Source organism: Amia ocellicauda, chromosome 8 (genome assembly GCF_036373705.1).
Source record: "Amia ocellicauda isolate fAmiCal2 chromosome 8, fAmiCal2.hap1, whole genome shotgun sequence".
NCBI lineage: Eukaryota > Metazoa > Chordata > Actinopteri > Amiiformes > Amiidae > Amia > Amia ocellicauda.
In genome coordinates this window covers 2,424,591-2,433,261 of record NC_089857.1, presented here as the reverse complement: position 1 = coordinate 2,433,261, position 8,671 = coordinate 2,424,591, and the positions used below count along the sequence as shown (strand labels likewise).

At 37.7% G+C, this 8,671-nt stretch overlaps 1 protein-coding gene across 1 annotated transcript; it reads right to left on the bottom strand.

The window, feature by feature from the left end:
* Positions 1–284: 284 nt before the first annotated feature.
* Positions 285–8,671, bottom strand: LOC136755328 (globoside alpha-1,3-N-acetylgalactosaminyltransferase 1). Its single transcript, XM_066711814.1, has 3 exons — positions 8,452–8,671; positions 3,540–3,602; positions 285–3,076 (listed from the first exon to the last, which is right to left on the bottom strand). The coding sequence occupies exons 1-3, from the start codon at positions 8,483–8,485 to the stop codon at positions 2,151–2,153; spliced, it is 1,023 nt and encodes a 340-aa protein (XP_066567911.1). The 5' UTR covers positions 8,486–8,671; the 3' UTR covers positions 285–2,150.

Genomic DNA, 8,671 nt, shown 5'->3' with positions numbered 1-8,671 from the left:
CGGCATTGTTGACTTTTATATTATTTGTTATAGTTATTTTGCTCACCGCTTTTCTTTGTTGTGTGATTAACAAGAAAGACACCTTTTTGGTAAAGATCGTAACATGGCTGAAATTACAACAAATGCTAGGAGGAGGATTATGATCGACATCGATCAGGAGTAGTGAATATCTGAGTAAAAAGCAATTTTATGGATTTACACATACATACTAATAATAATCATCATTGCCCTGGTGCAAACCGGTGAAAATGCAAAAGGGTAGGAAAAGGAAATTGAGGTACAAATTAGAGCTGAAGATTTTATTTAGTATACTTCATGACCAACAAGAAGACCTAGGTGAATCACAAATGACAAGTAACTGCAGGAGAATTTGTAGGACTCCTTATAAGGACTACGAGAAAGCATTTGATTCAATATATACAAACTCATCATCAAATCAAAACATTGAGGAACATGGTGAGGCACCGCCCTGAACTGCCCTGAACTGGGAGAGGAAAAATTACCAGGGAGAACAGCTGACCGCTATTCCCACCTTGAATGGCTCCCCCTTTATAAAGCAAGGAAGCACCTGGCTTCCTGTTGTGGTGAGGCAAGAGAAGAAACTGGGAGTGGAGAGAGCATAGTGACAAAGAAGAAATTCTGATTTGGATTATGGTAACATACTTCTTGAGTTAGATATCTGTTTAGAGAGGGACCCATGTTATGTGTTTAGGTAGGCTCAATGAGGAGCAATCTGACTCCACCAAGCCACGAACAAGATCAACATCTACAAAGGAGTACATCAAGCAATCTCTCCAAAATTATTCACGGCAACACTCTTCATGAAAATACTCCTTTGAATAATTGTTCAAGTCTTTGGACTAGGAATAAAAAATAATCAAGAGTTTACTTGAACAACTTTGAGATGGAGTACAGCATACTTTGGAAAGTCAATCTACCCATTTGCTTGAAGAGAAAAAGTATTTGATCAGTGCACACTTGTCAGTACTCACTTATGGCTCTGACCTGGTCACTAAGCACAAACATTTAATAGAAACTGGAAATAACACAAAGAAGCATGGATAGATGCATGCTTGGAATAACAAGAAGACACGGAAAAACAAATGGTTCCAAGAAGAAACAAAAATATGTGACATAATTGAAAGAGAGAAAATGTTAGAATGGCAGTGAGCCAGACACATTCAAAGAAAAACATACAAAAGATGGACAAAGGAAACCATAGAATGGATGCAAAGAAAATTAAATTAGAAGATCACATGGAAGATGAGAAGGTGAAATTGACAAATTTGCTCATGTGACCTGGAAAAGAGAGAATGTACATCAAAACAAGTGGAAACATCTTGGGGACACCTTCATCAGCAATGTATCATTAAAGGTTGTTGCTGTGGCTGCTTGTTTGTAATGAAAAGGATACATGTAGATGTAGATTTTAACCATTCAGAATTTTTCTTCAGATTTGTCACATTTCTCCAAACTAAAGGTTTATGCTCTCAAATCAGTTAATACAACAATTGAAACAGACTCTCATTTTGCAATGAAATTGAGCTGTTTTGCAAATGAGTCTGTTTCAATGGTTGTATTAACTGTTTTGAGAGCATAAAACTTTAGTTGGGAGAAATGTGTCAAATCAACTGAGAAAAGTTAGTTAGTTGTGTTAGTTTTGCTTACTATGTCAAGGGTGGTGGCTGTGTTAACTGTTTGGAAAACATGGACCTTGGTTTGGGGAGTTTTCTGTGCAGTGTTTGGGGAAAATGGTATATGTAGTTTGTAATTTGTGTGAAATCAATGAAAATGTACAATGAGTTTTGCGAAATGATTAGATGGCTGTGTTGATTGTTTTGAGAGCATGGACCTTAGTTTAGAGAAATGTGTCATATCAATTGAGAAAAAACTGTTTTCACTGTAGAAAAGTCATGCTGTTATGCTGTTAAAAAAAATCTCCTCTTGTTATCTTCAGTCCAAAATCTTTGGATATTTCAATGTTGTGTATTACATTATAGTTTCTCCCATTTGCATGAAGCTCATATCAACATCCAACTACATTCAGGGATTCAGGGAAAAGAATCCCAGGTATTTCTGTTGCCTTTCATGCCTATGATTTTATAAATGTTTTCCTCTACTATTCATCCTAAGATTTTCATTTCTCTGCATCAAGTGCTATAGCAGTTGGCACCCTTAGACTCAGAGTCCTGGAAGCAGCCCCTCTGCAGTGAGAGGATCCTTTTCACTTGAATGTTTGATGTCTCTGGGGCATCCCACCAGCTGTACTCTGGGGAGAGGATTCTGCTGGGCCTCTTGTTGATGAAGAAGCGGTTAAGGTAGCTCTCCTCGAACAAGAAAGCATGATAACTCATCTCCATATCCTGGATGATGAACTGGGAACAAAGCAAGGCTAGCTCATAAATCTCAGAGCACAAACCACCATAGAGCTCAGAGGTGTAGTAGTAATCCCCTTCTGAGTCTTCCACATAGGCCTTGGAGTCCAGCGTAGTCTCATATGGAAATGTATAGTGGGGCCTGTTGAAGTACACTGGGTGGAAGGTGGCCACCAGGTCCCCTAGAATCTCAGCCCCCACCCGGTTGATGAAGACTTGGTCGACGTCCATGCAGAAGAGGTAATCCACCTCATTCTTGATGAACTCCTTGATGCTGCTACTCAGCAGGGACATTCTCGTCCTGGAGAGGTGGACCCACTCTGGCCTTTCTGCAATATATAAGGCCTTGAGCTTACGACCGGTCCTCAAGCTTAGATTGGGGATCCCTCGCAGGTTGTCTGTTAGTATGTAGTAGGTCACAGCCTGTCCTTCCAGAAAGTACCTCTCTGCTGAGACAATGAACTTCTGTAGGTAGTGGGAATACTTCCCAATGACAAACACTGCCAGGCCTGTGGTGACCCCCTTGTCCGCGAACTCCATTCTCCTCAGCTGGGACTCCTCTCTATCTCCCCACACAATAGGGGCACCCCAGGATGTCACATTGATGAGGGGATCCACCTTTTTCCCACTCGCTGTGGACAGATAGGTAACAAAAGGCTTCTCCCCTGCTGCTCTCTGGTGCAGTTGCGCCTTCAGGAAGTCTACAAAGATGGAGAGGACAGAGAGTGTTATTGGGATAAGAAAGTTAATAAGAATAGAGAAATCATGAAATCATTAAACATGTTGAAGCATGTCACAAATGGAAGAGGTTAGTCACTTTGTATTTGACAGAATCAGAAGACAAATAAAATGGACAACAAATTGGACAACTTTACAACAAGATCAACAACTTCTAATTATAGGGCATGATTTATACATTGCAGATACTATTTTTTTAATTCAAAAATATTTTAGAATACAGAGTTAATCAATTGTTGATCAACTGTGAAAGTTATTATTAAACCATAATCAAAATTAATGATTAACAGCTGATAATTGAAGATGTCCTTAAACTTTGCTTACTTTTATGATCAATACAATGACTGCAAGCAGGGTTTCGGACCACATTTTAAATCTGGTGCATCTGCATAGATGAACTATCATGCCCTAAGTGCCAAAACTTACAGATAAATCCAGCCATGGCACAGCAGAACAAGACCAGCCTTCTCCACGTTCCCCTCTCCAGCCCTGCAGAACAGAGGAGCAGTGGGATTATCAAAGCTCTGAGGTCTGCAAATGTCTGAATATATAAGATTTAGGGCACCCTGCTGTTTAGAGCCTAGCTTGTCTTGGGTTGCTCACCAAAGTGAAATTAAACACAATAATAATTATTATTATTATTAAAATAAACAAAAGACATTTTTCTTTAAACAAGAAACAAGAAATGTGAATAGCAATCCTTACATTTAATAAGGGTTGTGAAGAAATATTTGTTTTTGGGTGGTATTGAAGTATGTAAATGAATACAGCTAAAGCACAACAGATTCTTTAATTTGATATTTTGTTGTATTTTTAGTTGTGTAAACTTTCTCATATATTTGCCCCACTGTCTGGAGACATCCCTTGTTTGTACAGTTAATTATTTCATATTCTTATGTAGTAGCACATTTCTAAAAGGGAAAGAAGAAACAGTAAAACATGAGAGCACTGAAGACAGAACAATATTTCACACAAAGTAAAATTAGGCATTTTCTTTCCTTCAAAGCTTTTAACTAATTTGTAGATTGAACACAGAACTGGGATTATCTTGAAAGAGAAATGTTTAAAAAAATCATAACAGGGTAAAAATATTTTACATCATACATAAATGGATGAAAATGCTTGGTAACAGTCTTTGGAGCTGTGAAGAGTTCAAAAGCTGCAGTATTACTGTGGAGCAGTATTTTTATATATATCTGTAGCTTTGGGAAGTTCATTATTCATAGTTATAGCATTTCCTTACAATATTTAGTTGCATACAGTACCAAAATTATTTTTTGTTAATTTTATTTCCCTTGAGGCAAATGTGTTGCCACATGTATTCATATACGTGGATGAAGCAGGATTAAATTTGTCCAGAGAGAGCAGACATGGGAGGAGCCTCATTGGTCACAGAGCCACAGTCAGTGTGCCAGGCCATAGAGGTGGGAATATTTCCATGTCTGCAGCATCTCAAGAGAAGGTGTTCTTTACTGTTGGCCCTCAGCACACCTGATTGTTTCCCCGACCTCTTGTACAATAGAATTATATGCTCTTGAAGAGAGAGAGAACTGATGAGGCTTGATATGCCTCATTCTGGCATCCTGGTCCTGAGTATCTTCAGAGGACTTGATTTATATTTACTGTAAAGTATTTCCAGCTTCATTTAATGTATCAAAACATTCCTGTAACTGAATATAGTAAAACAAATTATCAAAGCATTTTTTGCTGTTGAGTGAAATTATTTCTACTTTGGTCTTTGAGTACAGCTCATGCTGGGGTGAAATGTTTACTGGCCATTTACGCTTTATTATACAAACAAGCGGACAACAAAGAGAGCATGTACTCAGGGCTGTCCATGTTATATTGATGCTCATAATTAGCATTTATTATGCCATTTTGAAATGACTGATGGAAATAACTTTTCATTAAATGACAAATGATACTGTTTTGATGGACTGATTTGATTCTTGTGACATGTATTTGCTGTTTTAACAGTCTGAGTTCATTTTGCTAAGGACTTATGACATTATGTCCAAATGTGTGACAGTTTGGGGTGTGTGTAAATTGTTTTGAAAAAGTTCATTCAATTAGGAGAAATGTGCTATGCAATCGAGAAAACTAATTTCAGTGCATAGTTCACAGGCTGCTACTAAACTTATGTAGCCTATTGTATCCAGCCTACACAACAGAATATCCATAAAATAATACTAAATGGAAAAATGAATTCAACTCACATGCTTTAGTACTCCTCAAGCTTCCCATAAACATGCACCCATTGTTTATTTCACTGACAAAACTAATTGGCGACAGTGCTCATATTCACTTCCAACCCAGACTAGAGAAACATCAGCAGGCTAACGTTTAGGCATTTCTGTGAAAACAATACCTGGATAATGTTTGCACTTTCAACAACAATGCCTCACGGCTGTTCCTACCACGAAGTGCACCGAGATGGAATAAATAAATAAATATGTGGTAATAATAGGCTACATGAACCAACCATCATCATAATATTTCTCCAATACACTTCTGTGAGCAGGGCAATTATTTCCTTATATTTTCTTGTAATAATCATATTAAAATGCAAGAATATGCCATGCATTACAGTCAGAAAATATTACGTTAGGTAGGTATGTAGCTTAATATTAGCGCATACCGTACACACACACATATTTACACACACAAGTTTAGTTAAGCCTTAACTGCATGTTTGCTGGATTGGAGAAACGTTAAATACTTTTGTCTGTAAGCCTACCAACAAAGACACTTGATCATGTTTTATAGTGAATCTATACTGTAGCCTAGGCTATACTGTTAGTATTAACGATCAATATTACTGTTGACAAGTGTACATTGGAACAATGAAAGCAATATCAAAATGCAATACGTACAGTTGTTAATGCCAGTATGCAAAATGTCAATATATAAAATATATAAATGGTATCTTACTTTCATTTCACAATACAGTCGATCGCTGCTTGCATAACATTTCCAAACTCCAGTATTATCATTCCCTAGTTTTGTGTTTAAAACAATTATAACCTGTCACAAGCTCTCTGATGTCTGATTGGTTACTTGCCTTTTGGAGGTAGGACATATATGATGCAACTGATTTGGTAATTTACTTATTGAAAGCGGGACTAAGCACAGTGACAGCTCAAAGAGCCTATTAGGCAATATGAAATGTATTAAACGAGAATAGAATGGATATCATTATTAGGCATTGTACTGACATATATTATCACTTGTTGTCATTAATATGTTATTTATTTTTAATAGGTTACTTGAAGTTCTGTATTTGTTTTATATGTTTTCTCCTTTCAAGACTGCTCATTATGAGCGGCTCATGTATAGTGCCAATAGTAGCCCAGGCTTGGGTGCACCCCCCCAGCTTCCATTCACCAATCATAATCATAGAAATCGTTTTTTTTGGTAATATCTGTTTTTTTTTTTAACCCTGGCACGTAGGAAATCAACCTTCTAAAATCAAACATCTGCGCCTCTCTGCCCCTGCCCCTCCCCCAAGTGCATTGCAGGCTGGCAGGTGGCACAGACACAGTGCTGCCTGCACCCACAAGAGCAAGTCCCACCATGAGCAAACATGACATAGATACATAATACTTTGTAACAAATTTTCCCCAAGCCACATGCGCCCTTTGCTGGCTTGGGCCCCAGTAAGCCCGTGCATTAAGTAGGGCCTGATTACAATGGGTGCATGGTTCACCTTCCTCATTTCAGAGCTTGGTGTCTCATGTTAGAGTTATAATGCTGGAAGATGAGCCAAATACAAAGTGTTCTTTAAGAATTAAGTTCTCAGATACATCTACCATATAGAGTCGACGAACAGGCTTTCTTCACTGATGGCTAAGGTGTGTGTATTTGCATGTAACTGTGCAAAAAATAAAATAATCCCCCCCACCCCCATATAGAAAAAAAGGAAAAAAAGGAAAAAAATCTGGTAGAATTTTAAATTGAAAAAATCGAATTATTTTTGTATTATATGATATTTAATTAAAAAAAATATATATTCAGGTAGAAATGGGATTTCATTCAGAAACAAATTGATAAACATATCCACCAAAAATAAATGCACTAGGTTATAGATACCTATTAACAGACTAGAAAAACATTGGGAGCTATTTTTCCATTTCTTTCTTTCCCTTTTTCTTAAGGTTTGCAGGAATAACTGCAGGAGAATACCCTGAAAAAGGAGAACAACCATTTCTTTAAGGAGAGAAAGAATTAAGTAAATCTAAATCTGTTGTCAAAAAGGCACTGTCCAAATAAATAGAAATGCCATATTCCTCTTCTACGTTTGAAACAGACAGATGTGCAAGTTTTCCACTGATTCTGGGAATTTTCAGGTTTAACCCCAATGTCCAATGATAATCAGTAAATATAACTAGAAGTCACATGTGTAACAGCTAGCCTAATTCAGTTTATAGTCATGTCTCCACTTCATTTCAATCACAGACAAGTGATCATGCATAAATTCAATGACAGCTTTTCAAGATTCGGGGAGATTTCAGGATTAATCTGAATTCTGAAAATGGCATTCAGGGGTAGAAATCAGGTTATTGGGTGAAAGCCCAAAATCAGTGCCCTTAACTGTAGGTTACATTCCATTATAATTGTACTACTTAAATATTGTAATTTAACTTTTGATTTGGTTAATAATGTATTAAGCAAGCAAGCAAGCACACAGAAATATGGTACCCTACACACATATGACAAACTCACAAACAAAATAAGCAAGATGAAGAAATAAAATAGAAGAAGAGGGGATTGCTTACAGAGCTATGTGTTATACACACACACTCACACATGCAAGCACGCACACACACACATACAAATTAATTTAAACTCATAATTTAAGTATAACATCAACAGTGACCACAGAGACTGAATTTCAGGCCTGTGTAGTGGACTGCAGGACTTTATTAACTGTGGAGGTGCTGTTTGCCAGTGGCTGCCATCACTGGTACAACAATGCTGCAATAATCCAGCCAGCTCTTCCCTATCCCTACCATGAGAGAGTAGTCTCCTGTCGCTTCAGGCATGTCAACTCAACGACATAATCACACACACATCTGAAAAGTGCTTCCAGTGGGAAAGATAGTGAGAAAACAGAGCCGAGCAGAGCAGACGGGCAGAAGATTTTCCTGGACAGAAACTTTACCAGCAGGATACATTCCAAATGTTTCAGTACAGACGTGTGATCTCAAAAAGAAAGACAGAGGGATAAAGACAATGAAAAAATGGGTGTAAAATCACAATTTAAAGATATATTTTGGAGGGAGAATAAAAGAAAAGAAAGCAATGTTGTTCTGTTAAGAAGGTAAGCTGGCACACTAACCTGGAAGCTGTTTTGTGTGCAAGAACCTTGCCATTGAGCTTTGTTGCTGTCTTGCTGCTATTTCTCTGCAGAAGTAGGTCAGGAAGCTCTATGCTAAGAAAATACTTCTGGGCTGTGGTAATTTGAGCTGAAGCTTTGGATTGTACCCAATGCAATGGAGCACAGATGTTGAGCATTAGGGAGCTAAGCAGTGATTCATGCATTCAGAGCACATGCATTT

Bases quoted from the DNA above. Each gene is read 5' to 3' on its own strand.
- LOC136755328 (XM_066711814.1), bottom strand. From the start codon at position 8,485: ATGGCAAGGTTCTTGCACACAAAACAGCTTCCAG. The intron at 3,603-8,451 runs GTTAGTGTGCCA...TCTGTTCTGCAG, and splicing joins GCACACAAAACAGCTTCCAG to GGCTGGAGAGGGGAACGTGG. The intron at 3,077-3,539 runs GTAAGTTTTGGC...CCATCTTTGTAG, and splicing joins TGCCATGGCTGGATTTATCT to ACTTCCTGAAGGCGCAACTG.